Consider the following 22,377-nt stretch of genomic DNA (forward strand, 5'->3'; position numbering starts at 1 on the left):
AATTGTTATTTTCACTTTTGTTTATTATCTATTTCATTTGCTTTGGCAATGTAAACATATATGTTTCCCATGCCAATAAAGCCCTTTAGGGAGAGATGCAGGGAACACTTGCTGTGCTGTAAGGCTGTTGGCTGTTACCAAAAGCCAAGGGCGCCAGACAATGGGTCTCCATAGTGAAGCCTACACACTCCCCTGACAACACCACACTGAAACACCCCATGTGTAACCTGACTGGGGCTGTTGCTGTGACCGTATTACCACCACACCGGCAATCATGAGTCATGAACGCAGTAAAGTTCTGCGTGATTGTTGAGTTACAGTAATCTCCTTTTATGCACTCTGGACATTCTTTGGTAGTACCCAACTTGCTAATGACCATCAGGTCCTAATTGCCTGGTACTCAGGGCTCTATTGTCCATCTAACCACTGACATCAGTGCAAATGCTATTGGAAATCACATCAAAAGCGTACCATCAAAACAGTAGGCCTATCTTACTTTTAAAACTCACCTCACTGTGATGATCAATTTAAAGAAAGAAGTTCAACAGCAGTTTGAAACGGTGTAAAACATGGTTGTTGTGGATGTTATTTCAAAGCRTAACAACGAAATGGACAGCGTTTTCTGATGTGATGATTAATTCAAAACACCCAWATGCATATTAGAGCTTAGGCATATCATGTTTATGAGCCAAAGCCCCCCAAAAATCTGAATTAAAATGATGATTGTGCCATAATACAATACATAGCCTCTCATATTACGCATGGCAGAAAAACATCAAACTTAACGGATTTAACATGTCTGTGGCACATATTTGGTCTAGCCTATACAGTGAATTTGTGAATTTGTATTTGATTTTGAATAGCCTAATAATAGGAAATTGTTTATATTTTCATAATGAAATGGGTAACACATCACCTGTAGCTGTACAGAATATCTCACCATCATGAGTTTCCATCTCCTTCTCTCTCCTTTATTCCTTTCTCAAGCGCGCAGACGTGCTGTCAACAGTTTTTAGTGAAATACACTAAATACACTAAACTACACTAAATACACTAAACTGTTGTAAATATACCATACAAAAGATTGTGGATACCCCTTCAAATGATTGGATTCGGCTTTTTCAGACACACCCGTTGCTGATAGGTGTATAAAATTGTGCACACAGCTTGCAATCTCCATAGACAAACATTGGCAGTAGAATGGCTTTACTGAAGAGGTCAGTGACTTGCAATGTTTCACCGTCATAGGATGCCACCTTTCCAACATGTCAGTTTGCCAAATTTCTGCCCAGCTAGAGCTCCCCCGGTCAACTGTAATTGCTGTTATTGTGAAGTGGAAACGTCTGGGAGCAACAAGGTCTCAGCCGCGAAGTGATAGGATGGTTGCAACACTCACTACCGAGTTCCAAACTGCCTCTGGAAGCAATCTCAGCACAAGAACTGTTAGTTGGGAGCTTAATGAAATGGGTTTCCATGGCCGAGCAGCCGTACAGAAGCCTAAGATCACCATGTGCAATGCCAAGCGTCGTCTGGAGTGGTGTAAAGCTCGCCGCCATTGGACTCTGGAGCAGTGGAAACGCGTTCTCTGGAGTGATGAATCATGCTTCACCAGCTGGCAGTCCAACGGACAAATCTGGGTTTGGCGGATTCCAGGAGAACGCTACCTGCCTGAATGCATAGTGCCAACTGTAAAGTTTGGTGGAGGAGGAATAATGGTCTGGGGCTGTTTTTCATGGTTTGGGCTAGGCCCTTTAGTTCCAGTGAATGGAAATCTTAACGCGACAGTATACATTGACATTCTAGACAATTTTGTGCTTCTAACTTTGTGGCAACAGTTTGGAAAAGACCCTTTCCGGTTTCAGCATGACAACGCCCCTGTGCACAAAGCGAGGTCCATACAGAAATGATTTGTCGAGATCGGAATGGAAGAACTTGACTGGCCTGCACAGAGCCCTGATCTCCTCAACCCCATCGAACACCTTTGGGATGAATTGGAACGCCGACTGTGAGCCAGGCCTAATCGCCCAACATCAGTGCCCGACCTCACTAATGCTCTTGTGGCTGAATGAAAGCAAGTCCCCGCAGCTTTGTTCCAACATCTAGTGGAAAGCCTTCCCAGAAGAGTGGATGCTGTTYWAGCAGCAAAGGGGAGAACAACTCCAAATTAATGCGCATGATTTTGGAATGAGATGTTCGATGAGCTGATGTCCACAAACCTTTGGTCATGTAGTATATGTTTCGTTGCGATTTTCGTGAACAAATTTCACATAGTTTCCAAAACTAAGCATGGGTACAGGGTTGGAGAGCCCAAGGCATACAGAGTTTGACCGGTATATCCCCTGTCAGGCAGCGAGAGCATGCTCCTCAAATAGTGGTTGATGTATGGCGTGAAATACATTTTCTTATATTTAATGCTTAACTACTCATATTAAGCATATGCTCCGCTATAAAAGCAAAGTAGCCTACAAAACGGATTGGCGGAAAAGCTTGCGGCCTCCATGCACTGGATTAGCGAATACAGATGATACAGTGCATTCGAACCCCTTGACTTTTTCCACATTTTATTACGTTACAGCCTTCTTCTAAAATGTATTAAAATCGTTTTTCTTCTTCACCAATCTACACACAATACCCCATAATGACAAAGTAAAAACAGGTTGTTKGATTTTTTTTGCAAATTTATCCACAAAACCCCCCCGGAAATATCACATTCACTTTGTTGAAGCATTTTTGGCAGCGATTACAGCCTCGCGTCTTCTTGGGTATGACGCTACAAGCTTGGCACACCTGTATTTGGGGAGTTTCTCCCATTCTTCTCTGCAGATCCTCTCAAGCTCTGTCAGGTTGGATGGGGAGCGTCGCTGCACAGCTATTTTCAGGTCTCCAGATATGTTTGATCGCGTTCAAGTCGGGGCTCTGGCTGGGCCAATCAAGGACATTTAGAGACATGTCCTGAAACCACTCCTGTGTTGTCTTGGCTGTGTGCTCAGGGTTGTCGCCCCAGTCTGAGGTCCTGAGTGCTCTGGAGCAGGATCTCTCTGTACTTTGCTCCGTTCATCTTTCCCTCGATCCTGACTAGTCTCCCAGTCACTACCTGCTGAAAAACATCCCCACAGCATGATGCTACCACCACCATGCCTCACCGTAGGGATGGTGCCAGATTTCCTCCAAACGTGATGCTTGGCATTCAAGCCAAGGAGTTCAATCTTGGTTTCATCAGACCAGAGAATCTTGTTTCTTATTATCTGAGAGTCCTTTAGGTGCCTTTTGGCAAACTCCAAGTGGGCTGTCATGTGCTTTTTTACTGAGGAGTGGCTTCCGTCTGGCCTATCTACCATAAAGTCCTGATTGGTGGAGTGCTCCAGAGATGGTTGTKCTTCTGAAAGGTTCTCCCATCAACACAGAGGAACTCTGGAGCTCTGTTAGAGTGACCATRYGGTTCTTGGTCACCTCCCTGAAAAAAGTCCCTTCTCCCRCGATTGCTKAATTTTGCTGGACGGCCAGCTCTAGGAAGAGTCTTGGTGGTTCAAAACTTCTTCCATTTAAGAATGATGGAAACCACTGTGTTCTTGGACCTTCAATGATGCAGACATTTTTTGGTACCTTTCCCCAGATCCGTGCCTCGTCACAATCCTCTCTTGAAGCTTTACGGACAATTCCTTCGACCTCATGGCTTGGTTTTTGCTCTGACATGCACTGTCAACTGGGGGACGTTATATAGACTGGTGTGTGCCTTTCCAAATCATGTCCAATCAATTGAATTTACCACAGGTGGACTCCAATCAAGTTGTAGAAACATCTCAAGGATGATCAATGGAAACAGGATGCACCTGAGCTAATTTTTGAGTCTCATAGCAAAGGGTCTGAATACATTTGCAAACATTTCTCAAAACCTATTTTAGCTTTGTCATTATGGGGTATTGTGTGTAGATTGAGACATGTTTTTTATTAATKCATTTTAGAATAAGGCTGTAATGTAACAAAATGTGGAAAAAGTCAAGGGGTCTGAATACTTTCAGAATATGCTTTGTCTGTTTTCCCCTGCCCCTCTTCCTGCCCGTTTTGATYATGGCCAATTATAAATCAAAATTAATTTGACATATTAGTAAAGACCAAATTAAATTGAGAACAGTCTCATGGTTGAATATATGAATACTTGAGAGAACAGTTGTGCAGCCTGAGACAAGGAACAGAGCTCAACCTTTTTTTGCTACTTTATCAAACCATCAATAGCCTATAGTCACATCATGTAGCCCATATACTATATGTTCTGATTTCTAAGACTTTCTAAGGTTTGTATTATTAACAACTAAAGTTGCCAAATAACTCTAAATCTAACGTACCCTATAGGACCTGTTTCAAATGATCACTTTTACGCTCAACATAGCCACTTCATATACGCACTCGCTCCGTAATGGGAAAAATATCCTTTCTATTTCATTCAGCGAAGTTCAATTATATTCTTCTTACTATAAAATCATATAAAATAAAGATAATGGAGGAGACTTATAAGCATATCTTGTCAGCTGAATGAAAAAGCCTACAGCCTATGGCATGGAGCATAGCCAGATAACTAACATACAGTAGGCCAACTCATATTCTGTTCTCCTGAAATACATTTTCTTCATATCATAATGTTTCTTTAGACCTGACTAAAATAAATAATGGATTTATTGTGATGGTGTATATTAAATTGATTKATTAGACTTTTTTAAACGTAGATGTTCCGAAGGCATGCATCACTGGCTTGTATGTGTGGAGGCRTGGAGATGCTAAACATGTTTATGTTAATTAATAGTAAATTACTGTGAGACCGGCAGTCTTTTTTCATGACAATAACCAGCGGACAAAATTTCATGACCGCCACAGCCCTAAACCTGACTCCCTCCCTCCCTCCCTCCCTCACACACACACACACTTCTCTTTCAAAAAATCTGTCTCTCCTACTCTCTCAGAGAAGCAAGTATACTTTTACACTGCCCTCCACTCTGCTGCTTACAAAAATGAGACGACTTCTGCCTCTCACACAACAATTTTCACACACACAGTTCTATTTAGGCTACTAGTCCTATGTAGCGTTTCCCGCCTACTTCTGACCACGCCTTGCTTGGTTCCTCCCTGCACTGTCACTGGAATGTGATCTCATTGCCTCTCAACCAGATACACACACACTCTCATCCTCTAGCCTCCCTTGTTACACACACACACTCTCATCCTCTAGCCTCCCTTGTTACACACACACACTCTCATCCTCTAGCCTCCCTTGTTACACACACACACACTCTCATCCTCTAGCCTCCCTTGTTACACACACACACTCTCGATCCTCTAGCCTCCCTTGTTACACACACACACTCTCATTCCTCTAGCCTCCCTTGTTACACAACACACACTCTCATCCTCTAGCCTCCCTGTTACACACACACACCACTCTCATCTCTAGCCTCCCTTGTTACACACACACACACTCTCATCCTCTAGCCTCCCTTGTTACACACACACTCTCATCCTCTAGCCTCCCTTGTTACACACTACACACACTCTCATCCTCTAGCCTCCCTTGTTACACACACACACACTCTCATCCTCTAGCCTCCCTTGTTAACACAACACACACTCTCATCCTCTAGCCTCCCTTGTTACACACACAACACACTCTCATCCTCTAGCCTCCCTTGTTACACACACACACTCTCATCCTCTAGCCTCCCTTGTTTACACACACCACACTCTCATCCTCTGACCTCCCTTGTTACACACACACCCACTCTCATCCTCTAGCCTCCTTGTTACACACACACACTCTCATCCTCGGCCTCCCTTGTTACAACACACACTCTCGATCCTCTAGCCTCCCTTGTTACACACACACACACTCTCATCCTCTAGCCTCCCTTGTACACACACACACACTCTCATCCTCTAGCCTCCCTTGTTACACACCACACCACACTCTCATCCTCTAGCCTCCCTTGTTAACACCACACACACACACACTCTCATCTCTAGCCTCCCTTGTTACACACACACACACACACTCTCATCCTCTAGCCTCCCTTGTTACCACACACACACACACTCTCATCCTCTAGCCTCCCTTGTTACACAACACACCACACACACACTCTCATCCTCTAGCCTCCCTTGTTACACACACACAATCTATTACAGCTACCCTTGTGGGGACACACAATTAAGTCCCATTCAAAATCTTATTTTCCCTAACCCTTAACCCTAAACCTAACTCTAATCCTAACCTGTACTCTTACCTTTACCTTAACCTTAAACCTAACCCTAACCTTAACCCTAAACCTAACCCTAGCTCCTAACACTAATTCTAACCTTAACCCTAAACCCCGTAGAAATAACATTTGACCTTGCGGGGACTAACAAAATGTCCCCAGTTGGTCAAATGTTTGTTTGTTTGTTTACTATTCTTGTGGGGACTTCTGGTCCCCACAAGAAGAGTTAAACACACACACACACACACACCACACACCACACACTGATTCATTCACTCCCTCAAACAGCCTTGGTTCTAATGTAGTGCCCCCACCCCGACTATCCCCCCAGTTATAACATAGTCAGTTTCAGCATAGTCAGTTTCAGGTTAGAGGAAGTGTGTGTGGCTTTACATCTATCTTCAGTCACACCTATCTATGGTCCCTCTTGGTTTCCATGGCCTGTTAGATATGAATATGCAATCACTACTACTTCTGATACCTTCAATGTCACAGAACAGCCCTGCACTAATCCAAATAATACAGATATTATTGTGAGGAAGTAAAAAAGTATGTGGTTGAATTAGAGGTGTACTATATTGCATTGTGAACTCTTTGTAATTCTCTCTCTCTCCTCTTCCCAGAGCAAGTCCTGGAGAAGGATGAGGGTCCGTACTACAATCACCTGGGCTCCGGGCCCACTGTGGCCTCCATACGAGAGCTGATGGAGACCAGGTGAGACTTCTGGAGCAGACTTGCTGTAGCGAAGATTTCCCTTCACTGGAACTAAGGGGCCTAGCCCGAACCATGAAAAACAGCCCCAGACCATTATTCCTCCTCCACCAAACTTTACAGTTGGCACTACGCATTGGGYCAGGTAGCTTTCTCCTGGCATCCGTCAAACCCAGATTCGTCCATCGGACTGCCGGATGGTGAAGCGTAATTCATCACTCCAGAGAACGCGTTTCCACTGCTCCAGAGACCGTTGGCGGCGAGCTTTACACCACTCCAGACGACGCTTGGCATTGTGCATTGGTGATCTTAGGCTTGTATGCGGCTGCTCAGCCATAGAAACCAATTTCATGAAGCTCCCAACGAACAGTTCTTGTGCTGACATTGCTTCCAGAGGCAGTTTGGAACTTGGTAGTGAGTGTTGCAACCTAGGACAGACAATTTTTACGCGCTTCTGCACTCAGCGGTCCCGTTCTGTGAGCTTGTGCGGCCTACCACTTTGCGACTGAGCCTTTGTTGCTCCAAGACGTTTCCACTTCAAAATAACAGCACTTACAGTTGACCGAGGTGGTGCCACGTTGAAAGTCACTGAGCTCTTCAGTAAGGCCATTCATTTGACAATGTTTTATTGCAAAGCTGTGTGCTGTGTCCACATACTTTTGTGTATATGTAGTGTATTTCCCTATAGATAAGACATAGTGCAAAGGAGCAAGGACTGAAATAGCCTTAACCRGAGGGGAAATATCAGGGAATAGATGGGTGGAGGAAACACTACAGAATACTGTTGTAGTGTGCTTGTTCAGGAATTTTAGCCCCCTAGATTATTGCCACAAAACTCTTGATGGCAGCCTCCTGATTTTCCTGGAACAGTTAGCTGTTCTCTCCCTTTCCCTCTCCGTCTCTCCCTCTCTTCCTCTCCTTTTCTGTCCTTCTCTCCCTCCCTTTCTTTCTCCCGCTCTCTCCTCTCCCTCTCTCGTCACCTCTGCCTGTGAACAGGAGGTTATCCAAAGCTGCTGGCTATGGCCTGCTGTCTTGGCATCCAACTCTCCCACAGCTTTGAGCTAGCATCACTCTCTCTCTCCCTCCCTCTCTCCCTGCCTCCCTTTCTCTCTCTTTATTTCTCTCCCTCTCCCCCAGCACTGCTGTCTATCCCCCTCTCCCTTTTCTCCATCCCCTTCTCCCGTCCCCACTCCTCTGATCCTGTCCCCAGGGAATCCCTGACCCAGAATCCAATAGGAGGAACAGGAACTATCAGTATCAGCAGATTAGACAGAACAGAGGGATAGGCACAGTGAGAGGAAAGGAGATGAGGAGAGAGAGGCAGCAGGTAGCCTAGCGGTTTAAAGCGTTGGGCCAGTAACCGAAACGTCACTGGTTCGATACCCAGAGCCAACTAGGTGAAAAATATGTCTATGTGCCCTTGAGCAAGGCACATAACCCTAATTGCTCCTTAAATCACTCTGGGTAAGAGTGTCTGCTAAATGACTGAAATGCGAAATCAGAGGAGAGACAGAGATGAGATGAAGAGACAGAGGAGAGGAACAGACGGAGAGAGATAGAGAGCGATGAGAGAAAGAAGGGGGGAGACATTGAGAGAGAGTCAAACAGGGATACATTTGCATTAGGAAATAGATAGACTCGGTTTGAGGCTTTCTCTTGGGAGTATTGTAACGTGAAACTAGTGAATGGAAACATTACATACAGTAGCTACTTAATCACATTTACCAATTCAGTACCCTAAAAGTCGGGGAAATCTCAACTGACAAAACAGGAATAGTTCATTGGCAGCTGGAATGTCTTGGGATCAGTGTTTTTGCTGACTAAATATGAGGGGGGGGGGGGGCTGCTTAGTGCATGTCCCATACATTGCTGTATAGGGGACCGGGGTCGAGAGTGACTGGCCATTATAGTAACAGAGGATATTTCCATAGACCAGTGACTCATCACTCTCCTGAGAGAGGGCGGGGTAGCAGATGCGGGGGATGGGTGAGGAGAAGAGGGGAAGATCCCTCTTTGTTTCTATTTGAGAGGTGACTTAAGAACTAAAGCCCTCTATAGTCTTCTCCCGACCCCTGAACCCACCTCTGACCCCATTGGCCCACCCCTATGGAGGCCAAGCCCACTCCTTCCGACTGGCTGGTGATTGGGGAATGAGTTCCCATTCAGGACAGAGCCACATGTGTCCCACCATAGTAGACCCGCTCAGGGGTGACATGACATCAACATGACATGTATGATACACAGGGAGGAAAAGGTGAGCTGTGGGCGAACATCTGAGTAACTCTTGACACTACAGGGGGTGCTGTTTCAACTTGGACATTTATCGTTCCCAAATTAAACTGCCTCGTACTCAATTCTTGCTCGTACAATATGCATATTATTATTACTATTGGATAGAAAACAATCTCTATRTTCRWYWKRKGTTTGAATTATGTCTGTGGGTGAACCAGAACTCTTTCTGCAGCGAAATCCATGACAGGAACTGCGAAGGTCTGAAAACGAGGCTCTGTTCTCAGATCAGTTTAAAGCTCTGTATGTATCCTATGGGTCGACATGAACTGCACCCGCCTTCCCCTGGATGTCAGTAACCAATGAGAAGTGGAATGGAGTTTCTTACGTAGTCTTCAGAGCTTATAAAAAGGCCAAGGAACGAGGAGCTCTCTATTTCGACGTTCGTCATTACACAAAGCAGACCTCAGGATTGCATTTTTGAAACGCTCATTATCGACCTTAATGATATCCGTCTGTAATTTAATTCGATATAGGTGTGTTAGAAACATCATAACGAATTATTTAAACCGAGTTATATCATTTATTGCGAGTATATTGCATTTTCGGAATTTCCTTAGTATTGCGTTTTGAAACATTGGGCATTTGTGGCCACATAGCTATTGCTTAGCTGCCTAATCCGTAAGTTAAGACGACGTTTACAACCAAGCAAGCATTATTTGACAAGGACCACTTGCCCAAGATTCTGATGAGCCGTCAAAAGTAGAGCATTTATGATGTTATTCCGTATTTATGTGAAAAATGTAAAACGCATTTGTCCGCCATTATTGCGGGCACTAGTCTGGCTGTAAGACGCAACACTGTATGCTCTAGTAACGTTAATTTAAAAATCTAACTCAGCGGTTGCATTAATAACTAATGCATCTTTCATTTGCTGTCCAACCTGTATTTTAGTCCATCCGTGTGGTTAAGGTTAGGGTTAGCAGTGGGTTAAGGTTAGGTTAGGGCAGTGTGTTTTAAGTTAGGGTTAGCAGTGTGGTTAAAGGTAGGTGAGCAGTGTGGTTAAGAAGTTAGGGTTTAAGCAGGTGGTTAAGGTTAAAGGTTAGCAGTTGTGGTTAAGGTTAAGGTTAGCAGTAGTTGTTGTGTTAAGGTTTTAGGGTTACGCCAGTTGTTATGGTTAGGGTATTAAAGCCCTAGTTGTGAGTTGGGGTATTGGTAGATGTTTGTGATATGGTTTAAAGGTTTAGGGTTGAGGTTAAGTGGTTAAATGTGTTAAGTGCGCAATTTTAGCCGGTTGGTGTGGTAGGTGCGGTCTCCTAGCAGTGTTGGTTGGGAGGGTTCAGAGTGTGTTAGGTGGCCCTAGGAGAAGTTGTCATGTGCGCTTAGATTGGCTTATAAAGGCTTAGCCGGAGTCGATGCGTATTATGTGTAGGGTTGCCAGTGTTTGTTAGTGGAATAGGGATATCGCCAGTACGATTTGTGCTGCTAAATATGCAGCATTTTCAAATGTAGGTCTAAAGGATTATAGCCTAGTAAGTCGATTGGTTGTAAGTTAAAGGTTAGGGATTGAAGTGATGTAACATGAGAATGGTCTAAGGTTGTAAATCGATCGTTTAGGCTGGAGTGTGGTTATAGGATTTTGTGGCTTAGCCGAAGGTTTTTTGGTTATGGGATGTAATGCCAACGTTAGTCATAGTGTGTGATATTCTATGTGTGCCGTTGTATGTGTTTACGATCGTTAGCCAGTGTTGGTTAAGGTTGCAAGTGAACCGCTCTGGTGACAGTAAATTGTTCTAAGGTTTTTTGTTTATAAGCTTTGGGTGTGCTTAATAAGTGTTAGTGCGGTTAAGCTTAATGCTAGATAATATATTGTTTGAAGTGTTAGTCGCTCTTAGTCCAGAGATACACTTAAAAAATCTGTTGGTATAGGCGGATAATTTGAGGCGTGGATTCAGTTCATAAGCAGGTAGTTGGTGTTGTGTGTTAGGGGCTTGGTTTCATATTGGCTTGTATATCGTTAGAGGTTTTGGGGTTATGTGAGTTAGTTTTTTTACAGGTGATTAGAAGTGAGCTTTGTTAGTGGGATTGTGAAGTTTTAGGTTATCCTCAGTGGTGTATTTGACTGTGGTTAGGTTTTAGGTTAGCTCTAGTGTGATGTTGTTTAAATGTCTGGGTTAGAGCGCGTTCGATAAAGGGTTTTAGGGTTAGCAGTTTTTCTTTGTTTGTCGCGTTATCGTATTTTTCATGAAATTAAGCAGCAAATGAGGGGGGTTAGGGGTTCCGCAAGATGTGGGTTTAAAGGTTAGGGTGCTAGAGTGTAGTAAACATGTGTGTGTAAAGGTTTGATTTACCTAGCGTGTGATGAGTGTATGAACAAGGTCTTAGGTTTTTCTAAAAAGTTACATATGCAGCAGTGTGGTGTTAATGGTTACATAGAGTTATAGCGTGTGGTTAAGGTATAGGTGGTTGCCTTGGTTTTAAGAGTTTCAGACTGTCATCTTATAGAGTGTTAGTTGGTCTAGTGTTGTCGTTTTGGAAGGTTTTAGTAGTTGTGGCTATATGTTAGTGGTTACTAGTGTTTAGTTTTAAGCCTGTTGTGTTGTAATGTTAGGTTGCAGTGTCTCGATGGTAAGGTTTATAGTGTGCCAGGTTGTGGGTAAGGTTGTGAGGTTTCACGTTATGGTGTTAACGTTAAGGGATGTGTGTGAAGCCGAGTGTGTGGTTAAATTAAGTTTATGTTAAGCAGTAAACTGGTGGTGTCGTTAAGTTAAGGGTTAGCAGTTGTAACATGATGGTTAGGTTGGTGTTTAGCCCAGTGTGGTTTACTCTGATTAGGTAGGGTTAGCAGTTGTCTTTTTTGTGGGTTTAACGTTGTAGGGTTTAGCTCAGTGTGGTTAAGGTTAGGTTAGCAGTATGGTTCTAATAGTATAAGGGTTAGCAGTATGGTTAAGTGTTTAGGTTGATTTCGCAAGGTGGTATATAAGGTTTTAGGTGTGTTAAGCCAGTATGGTAAGCTTCGCCTGTGAGATTAAGCACGTGTGAGTAGCTCTATGTGTTTAGACAAGTGTGAAATCAGAATGTAAGGTTAGGGTTGGCGTATGGTTAAGGTTTAGGTTAGCAGTTGGTTAAGGTTAGGTAGCAGTGTGTTAAGTTAGGGATTTAGCGCCAGTGTAGTGGGTTAAGGTTCAGTGGGTTTAGGCGGTGTAGTTAAATGGTAGCACAAGTTAGCAGGATGTTGTATTGTCGTGCACCACTCTGCGAGCTGCTAGAAAACATCTATGATGGAAAACTCTAACCTGTCAAGGGTTATGCGGCTACATGAGGAATAGTGTGTGTGTGTTGTGCTCTGGGCTCTGTCATATTGTGTTCTGTGTGTGCAACGTGTGTGTGTTGTGTGGTGTGTCATGCTTTGTGGTGAATAAGGTGTTATGATCACAGAGATGGAGCCTGGAAGTTCAGAGGACTTTCAGGATGAGGAGGGCTGATGTGTCAAGCCTGTAGTAGACCCTGGTGTATGTGGGTGAGTTGCGAACGCTCTGATCTGAGATCAAACTCTGTGGATACCACCTGCCCGACACAGCAGCGCTACGGTACCGCTCACCACCATCATCGTGCTGACTCCAGATCGGGCCGGTCTGTTGACATGCTGATACATTGCTAGCATGGTCAAATGCCGAACAATGTCCTGAATCCAGGTCTGGTGTAGACCTCCTCATGTGACCGTCAAGGACTTGACACACATCTGACCATACGGTCTCAGTTTGACGTAGAGGACCCATGGAACAACATTCCTGACGCGTACGGGTCTGTTGACTCAATGAGCCATCTTAGAGGACGAACTCAGACCATACGCTCTCCGCGTGTCTTGGACCTCTAATTATGATCCGTCTCTAGAGGACACGCACATGCCTGACCATACGTGGTATGAAATGTCTCGTATTTGAGCCTACTAGGTGAACGGTTACTTAACCGAGCGACCCACACTTGTCACCGAATGATCCATATGTGCAGGGTACTCGCAATTTGCCGTCTAGGAACCCACTGGACACCACATCCGTGAACCGAGAGTACACACGGTGCTCTGTTTGACCTCTATGAGCTCTGTAGAGAGGAGCCCAGCACCATGACCAGTACGGATTCTGTTGGATCAACTCTAATGACCTCTAGGGGTACCATCCTGAACATACAGTCTCCAGTTGTGACCCTCTGTGGAGCCAAATAACTAACAAGGGCATTGACCGCCACATCCTGACCATACCCAGTCTCCGGTTACACTCTTTTGTTCACCTCTTCTTATGGAGTTAGTGACCTGCTCTATAAGGAGAAAATCTACCATGGCCTACTCCGCTCACACTCTTAGGTTCGTTCTCAAGTGATTTAGTGAACCCTCTAAGTGACAAATCTAAAGGTCATCCAAACAAGTAGTATCCCTTGACATACATCAAAACCAAACTCTGTGAAATGCAAGGTCTCAGTTTGAAACCGCCTTTCGCTAAAGGTTACTGTAAATGGAGCTCTAGTAGCCTATCCCCTTTTCCTGCTGATCGGACAAACAATATTACCCTAGAACCATCGTCACCCTCTAGTGGCCTCATGGGTGGAATGTTGGATTCATACCCTCCTTTTACATGTATTTCAAATGTAGTATACCTCTAAATCCTAATATTTTGACATCCCATACGAGGGAAAACCTGCCCTCAAATACCCCGATGAACTATTTAAGTCCTCCTATTCAGTGTCCTCAGTCTTCTGTGATTGACCGTTCTGATAGAAATATTGGGGAGTGCATACATTCACAACAAACTTCCTGTGTAAACTTACATTCCTCACTCATCTGACATAGGGTTATAACGTTGTTCAGCTTTTGGAACCTTCTTTTCTTAAGGCCTCAGACCGTTAACTCAGAAGTGGTGTGCCGGAGCCCAGTCATCCTGTTGACTCATCTAATTTGTTCCTGCTGTAAAAGTCGTTATATTGTGTTTATTGACACCTTACCTAGTAGAACGATACCAAAACACTCTGTGACCCTAAGAGTACTGGTCCTCTTGTATATGAAGCCCTTAGGGTGACCCAGTACTTGGGAACACCGACAATCCCTGAAGCCATAGGGTACCTAAGGTCTTTCCCAGTGTGTAAATCTGTTAGTGCCATTCAACCCTTTTTATGATTATTGTGGTCTCCCCACAACTCCCTAGACCCTCTTGAGTATCAGAGGTGCGGACCCACCATTGGGCGAGTCTGCCACTCAATACATCCATGTCTTCGGCGCCCAGGAACAGTGGGTTAACTGCCTTCTTGCCATGCGTTTGAGAACCACGTCAAAGTCGACAGGGTTCTCTTACTTACTGAGGACAACCTACGTCATCGCTGAATCCTTACGGGGTTCTCAGTTTGACTCTATGTGTAAGCCAGGACGGTTCTCCCAAGAGTTTAATAGGACCTTGTAGTTTGACCATTCTATAAGGTTGGATTCGTGCACATCCTGACATACGGTTCAGGTTGGTACACACTATTATTTGATGGCTTTGATTAGAGGATACACCAATTCTGACTCGTTACGGGGCGTGTTCTGCGAGTCTTCTCTCTGCCTCGAGTGACCATTTAAGGACAAACCAATCCTGACCATACGGTTCAGTTTGACCCTCTAGTGACCATCTAGAGGACACCACACCTGACATACGGTCTGTTTGACCTCTTAGTGGGACCGTTTTAGGGCCCCCACTGGACCAACTCTGACCATCGGTCTCAGGTTGACCTCTAGTGACCATCTAGGGGACACCACATCTGGCATCGGTTTCAGTTTTGACCTCTAAGTGACCGTCTGAGTGTCACACATCTGAACCATACGGGTCTCAGTTTGAACCTCTAGTGACCCCATCTAGAGGAACCCACCAACAATGTGCTACCAATACATATCAATTGTGCCTGTGAACACTCCTCGGTCTCCAGGTTTTGGCGACTCTACAGGTGACCGTCTCAGAACGGACGCCCAGGATCCCTAGGCCACCGACACTTGTGGTGTCTTTGTTTGGATCTTCTACCAGTTATGAGACCCACGCTTAGTCGAACACCATCCTTACTCATGAGGGACGAACCAATACCACCTTGAACACTGACGCCTTAGGTCCTCAGCTATTTGTCCTTCTAATGGTCTTGTCACGCGCTCTAAAAGAGCACCAATACACATGCGCTACATCGTACTGCTTATTAAGGCGTCTCAGCTCTCCCGTAACTAGTTAAGCGGCCAGGAAAGCGTGGCTGTCACTTAGTAGATTGTGACAACCCACTATTCTTAGACCCATCCAGCTAAGCGGGTGTGTTCTAGTGTGACCTTCTATTTAGGTGGACCTCGATCTACAGGAGACACAACATCTGACCGATGCTGGTCTCAGTTGATTGAAACCGTCTCTAGTGACCGTTACTAAAGGACACACTATTAACGCCAATAATGCATACGGGCTCAGTTTTTGACCGTCTACGAGGGACCACTGGACACCACATCCTGACGTGCCACGGTCCTCAGTTGACCTCTAAGTGGACCATAAGGTCTCAGTTTTGACCTCTAGTGACCACTAGGGACACCCACCGATCGGTGACCATACCGGTCTCCAGTTCTGTGTCAGAGGAGTTTCCCTACTTGTGGGACACCACCGCCGCCTGCCCAAGCCAGAAACTACCAAGGTACGGTTAAACTTGAATACGCGGTTTAGCTGCGTGGTGTCTGATAGTTGTCGGGGCCGCTGAAGTTCCTGGAACAGAGAGACTGTGAAGTAAAAAATGCTAAGACCCATGTTGACAAAAGGCTGACTGGAGGGAGGAAGGGACAAATAGATTACGGAACTTATGACACAGCCCTCAGGCGTCCTCCATGCAGATGTAGAAGATATGAGACCAGAAACACACAACCACCAGATCTGCGTTACGGAACTGTCTGGCAAACACCTGCGAGCAAGCAGCCAACAAGAGTTGCTGTTTATTTATCTATGCATAGTCACTTTCACCCCACCTAACATGTACGAAATTACGGTAACATACACACAACCACACACACATGGGACACCACCACGACCCAGAGCACCACACACACATACCACACCATCTAATTGGCACTGCTAAAGTAACCCCCACTCCGCCTCACACTACAACCTTCCCTCCTCTCTGCCTCACCCGCGTGGTCCCCTTGCCTCCATATAGCTTCGTTTACTTTTTCTCTTCTACTTAACACCTCGCTTCCGCTCATCTCTTCTCTCTCTTCTACTCTTCATTATTCACCCCTTATTTCCATTTTTTCTCCTCACCTGTTTCTCCCTCCTACCCCTTCTTCGCCACTCCCGCTAAACACCTCCCTTCTTCTCTCCACTCACTTCACTAACTCCTCAACTTTTCCTTACCAAACTCTCTCTCCTCTTCTCATCCCCTTCGCAAACCACCTTACCACCCCCTGGCTCTGTCGCTTTACAGGCCTCTTTGTAACGTATCATGCCCCATTTTCACCACTCGCGTTACAAGACGACACAATTGTTGTATTCGGCCGCAACCTGTGACACCAATAAAGTTTCCTTGATTTGTATTTTTTATGCTGTGGCTACCCTAACTCCTCTGGCCACCAACCCCGCCCTCCCTTATACTCCCATCCATAACCCCAACTTCTCCTTGACACAACCCGGTTGCCCTTCTTATTGCTCTATTATAACCTTGCGTCTCTCAAATCGTGATCTCAGAGCTCCACAAACCCCCCTAAAAAGAAACTTTCCCTTCTCACTTCATGTTTTGTCCACCATACCCGTCGGTCATTCCAATCTCGGTCTGACTGATGTGCGATAAGACTCTGTGCCTGGTCGAGAGCAAACCCAGGACTTCAGAACATGTCCAGGGGCTTTTAGAAGCAAGCACCCAGAAAGGTGTAGTATTCCCAATTGACTCGTAAATATCTCTACAGTCCACGCGAGCTTAAAAAAAACCTATTCCAACCTTCCATTAGAGAAATCAAAGTGTGTCACCCATTTAAGTCCAAAAGTAGCCCTAAATGTGGAGGCTACATTACAGAAGCGTAAAAATATCTGCGAAGTGCTGTTGACAGGAAAACCGGTCCCTAAAAAAGCCCTCGTCCTCCGAAAAACTTCAGCTAGCCAGCAAGATGCAGGTCCGCGCTTAGATAACGGACAGGAGAAGCAGAGGCGAGGCGCCTGGGAGGTGGCTAACGGGAAAAAACTCCCGTAGTTAACCCGGTCCAAACAACCTAGGTAAGAAAAAACCTAAGAGGATTGACCCGGTAACCAGGCTATGAGGGGTGGCCAGTCCTCCTTCTGGCTGTGCCCGGGTGGAGATTATAACGAAGCATTGGCGAAGATGTTTCAAATGTTCATAAAATGACCAGCATTGTGATCGTGGCCATTCAGAAGTGTATAAATACATCAACGATAAGGATCTAATTTTGAACCCAGTTTTATACCGAGCTAGTGAAAATAATCCCTGCCTACAGCAACGAAGGAAGGAAAATTGTGATGTGCCATTAATTTAGTCTCAGGGATTGCTCTCAATGTGAGTAAATTGTGCGAGATTGCGCATTCATATATGTAGTAGGGGTTGGATACCGTTTATCATTCGTAAAGTAAGATGAGTGCGAATAAACTCAAGAGTCTGCACAAGCTTCCTCGGAAATCTTAGGAGAGTGTAAAATAGCAGAAGATGTTCATAGGGTACATAAACTTTTGGTAAGCACACCATGGGTCCAAGTACACGTGTGACAACACCGTGCTTTGCCAGAGGATTCCTGATTAGACCTGCACGCCGCTGCCAGAAACAAGTTGGAAACTGGGAGATCGTCAAAGACATGAAGAGCACCGGTCCAAGCGTAGGTACCCTGTGTGACAAGCCATAGTCGCTACACTGCTCAATGCCACTGAAAATAATACCAAGTGACAAGGAGTCACCTTGTTTATAAAACGCCATGTGGGTAACACCATAGAAGACTGCGCAAGAGGTCCTATTCTCTCGGATGAAGAGAGCGAAACATAGATACAATACTAATTTATGTTGAGGGATGACAACGAGATTCCCTGGAGCCTCTCCGACTAAAACTGCGTTTGTCAGATAATACAGTGATAACGACGTAGTACGACACACACACTCATCTAGAACACTGCTGTTGCTCGTGTCCGTCTTACCTTTGATGTTATACTCGCCAGTGAGTCAGATTGGATCCCTGAATGAGAAGATGAAAGTGTGATGATGTGTGCCAAGGATAGGAGGCACCTGCTGGTACCGATGGGAATTTGTAAGAGAAGCCGGGGTAGTTTCGCTGTGTTTTTAAATTACAATTGATGAACAGAATTCCATTCAATTTATATTTATTCCAAACCTGGCCTTCGGTGGTAGAGAGCAAAAGAAGCTCTCAGGCTGGATGTTACCCTCATTCGTTCTCCATACTGTTTGCCGTCCTAAGTCCAGTCCTTACAAGCTCCTTCAAGTCCTCTGTTTCCTAAGCGATTCCTAAGAAGCAAACTGTGAGCCGCCCAGTATAATCCTGTTGTCAAAGCAGCGAGAGACCATACGTGCTCGCATAAATCCGACAACCCTACACAACAGCTTGGATGAGGTCGCATAAAACAATTAAGAGGACTGGAGGTAAGACCGTGGTCCCCAAGAGTTTGGTGGATTTGGGCTCTTGGGCCAACTCCATTGTTTCATTGTCAAGCCAAACATGGAAATGAGTGTAGATCCATCTCGAGAGTTTAGGCACCATTAGGACTCTCCAGGTGAGACTCAGAGTCAGCTCACACAAAAGCGGACATCTCTGGGGGCTGAGCACCTCTCGTCAGGGAACCCTAGCGGTAGACTCCTCGACAAAACGACGTTTGTAGGGTACTCAGGAACCTGATACAGGAGCTCTCGGGTGTGGACGACTCAAGACACATCACCCAGGACCTCTCGAGAAGTGAGACTCAGACCCTACCCAGTGACTCACTCTCGTTTGCAAGTAAACTTTCCAGTCAACCTCACTCACAACCAATGTGACTCAAGGGTTGTTAGAACTTAGCAAGGCTATACCCATATAATGTCCCTGAGTGGACTTCCTGTGTGTGTGCTATACTCTGGTTCTAGTTATACCCTAAAGACATGCATCCCGAGTGAGTGGTTTAAAAACCTACCAACGAAATGCCAATAAACCAGTGAATAGAGAGGTAGAGTAACTCTGATCGTGGGTAGACCATCCCACGACCCATCAATCGCTGCGAGCACCTCCCTCGTCACAGTGCAGCACCCTAAGACCAGTACAGGGAAACTCCCTCTCTCTAACTCCCATCTAGACACCATCAGCCTCACCCTCACAGACACTACAGCTGGGTGAGACCTCGACCTTCACAGGACTCTCGCGGTGAGACCTCGACCTACAGAACAAGCTGCTCGGGTGGAGGACTCGAACCCTAACCAGCGCACTCTCCGGGTGAGAACTCAGACCTCAGGGACTCTCTGACTTACCTTCACAGAACAAACTTTGGTAGGGCGTGGATAACACCATGGAAACTCAGATATAGGATGCTCCCAGGCTGATCAAGCGAAACTCCTCAGCAGTAGATTAGAACTTAAACAGGTTTTGCTACCTGTTATAATATGTCCTCCTTTTTTTAAAGTCATGTTTGTTAAGACCTTGACCGGCTAAAAGTGAACTACACACACTACCACAACCTGTTCATCTGTTTTCCCTCCCCCCTCCCCCTCTCACGCTCTATCCCCCTCCTCTCGTCTCCCCTCCTCTCTCTCCCCCCTCTATCCCTTCCTCTCCTCCTCCTCCTAGGAGTTGTTTGGGCAGAAGGAACTGTCCCAGAAGCTGAACCTGTTTCCAGGTCCGTCTACGAGAACGAGAGGAAGAAGGGAAAACTTCTAGAGCAGCTCGGAAGGACAGAGAGAGAGGGAGTGGAAGAGACAGGTCCGTCTACATGAGACAAGGTAGTCAGCCAGAGCAGACAAGAAGGAAGCGAGCCAACAGTGAGACGACCGTCAACCGTGCGAGAAGCAGAACAACCGACAGCGCTGCACGAGAGGGCCATCAGAACAGGACAGCAACAGGGACGACTGCAGAACCGCATACAGGCAAGCGAACACCGAACGCGAGAGAGAGAGAGAGAGAAAGAGAGAGAGCGAGTGACAGAGAAGCGACCACAGGCCCTCACCATCAGAGGACACCACAGCCTCGACAACACAGACACCACAGCCTCCACGAACTCACAGAGACACCCACAGCCTCAACCCCGCCTCACAGAGCAACCGACAGCCTCACGCCACAGAACACCACGAAGGCCAATCACCTCACAGACAGCCACGCTCACCCTCACCAGACACCACAGCCTTCAACCTCACAGACACCACAAGGCCTCACCCGTCACCAGAAACACCACAAGACCTCACCCTTACAGACAAAACAGGGCCTTCACCCTCACAGACACCACAGCGCTACACCCTAACACAGACACCACAGCGACCTCAGAAAGCATGTCACAGACGCAGAGAAGACCAGGAGAATAGATGAGCACCGAGACGACGTCATGTACAGACCGCACAGAGAAGAGTATCACCCCACGTACGGAGACGCCAGCGGGTAATCACAGAGAGACCCCACGATAGACGAACCACGAGAGAGAGAGAGAGAGAGAGTATACACCCACCGAACGGAAGCACACACGGGGAGATATCACCCACGGATACCACGAGAATAGAGTAGATGCACGAGAGCACCGAGCGAACGGAGACACCAACAGGAGGAGAGGGAGAGAGAGAGAGAATTAGATGAGAGAGATGAGAAGAGAGATGAAGAGAGAAGTGGGAGAGAGAGAGAGAGGAGAAGAGAATGAGAGCGAGAGAGGCGATTGAGAGAAGAGAGAGAGACGACGAGCAACGATGATCTGAACTTTTGTCTACCTCATCTTCAGCTGCCTACCCTGACTGTAAGAAAGGTCTGGTGGCAAGTAACCACCCCGGCGACATCTTGGAAGCTCGCCCTGAAGCGACAGGCAGAGCATACTGCCTGCCAGCCAGAGCCACCCTGGCAGGCTGAACCTACCAAGTACACAAATTCTAGACATTATCAGTCCATACATATACTGTAGTAATAATAGCTGCCTAATCAATATAGATTTTTATGCACAAATACACACCACTATGTAGGATTTCTTAATTTGATTCCACCAATTTGTGCTACGAGGGAACATCTTTCCCTGCCACCAAGCAGAGGAAAATGCAGATCATACTTCCCGGCTCCTGATTTCTCTAAAATAAGACACCTAACTCTGAAAAAGCTGTGAAGGCCTACCTCACTATCTATCCACGGACAAACCTACCAACTCTCTCTTATTGGATAGGACCTAGCTCAATGCCCCCCAAACCATTATGGGACCCATTTAAACTTCTCCACCAAATTCCTTTCCCGCTGGCCGGTTATTTTGCAGTATTCCACCCGACCCCTACTCGGTCAAATCGGAAGATCCTGCATCTCGGTTAGTAGGAACACTACACTTACTATAACTTATATATAACTAACCGTATGTAACTTATGTTATCCTCTGTGGTGTGTTGTAGGTATGAGAGATAAGGTGTTGTGCTATTGATAAACCTGAAGAAGAAACAGGATCAGACTACAGACAGCGAGCTGGAGGACCATATCTGGATGAAACTGACAACCAGAAACCCTTGGTCTTCCAACCTGGAGAAGAAACGAGAGGAAGTTTGACCAGTTTTAGTAGGATCCCAATTCACAACTCAACACTCCCTTCCAACTTCATTAATACCTCCGGACACATCGCATTCACATTCCAACTCAATTCAAAGAACTTTCATTAAAAAGACTCAATCGATTCAATTCCAACTCAATCAACCCTTTCACCCCATCTCAGACATCACACTCAATTCATTCAATTTCTTCCAATTCAACTAATTTGAAAACTTCAATTTATCCCCTTCAGGGCAAATTAGGAAAGAGGTAACACGATCCACACTTCAACCAATGCAACAGAGTATTACAAATCTCCAACCAACAGAGATTATAAATTCTTACCTTCGGTCCCGTAAATCTTTCCTAGTCACTGTTACTCTTGACCACACCCTATAACGCTTATTATCTTTGCATCCAACCCTGTGAAAAATACGTGTTAAATTTTTCTCAACCCTCCCCCTTCCTACTCCTCTGCACCCCTCCCTC

General features: G+C 45.7%; 1 protein-coding gene across 1 annotated transcript in view; it reads left to right on the top strand.

The window, feature by feature from the left end:
- Positions 1 to 22,377, top strand: part of LOC111958050 (methylcytosine dioxygenase TET3-like) — an 89,460-nt gene that overhangs the window by 51,296 nt on the left and 15,787 nt on the right. Inside the window, 1 exon segment of the mRNA XM_070436928.1 lies at positions 6,866 to 6,956. Coding sequence (XP_070293029.1) covers positions 6,866 to 6,956 — 91 coding nt within the window.

Source organism: Salvelinus sp. IW2-2015, linkage group LG33 (assembly GCF_002910315.2).
Source record: "Salvelinus sp. IW2-2015 linkage group LG33, ASM291031v2, whole genome shotgun sequence".
NCBI lineage: Eukaryota > Metazoa > Chordata > Actinopteri > Salmoniformes > Salmonidae > Salvelinus > Salvelinus sp. IW2-2015.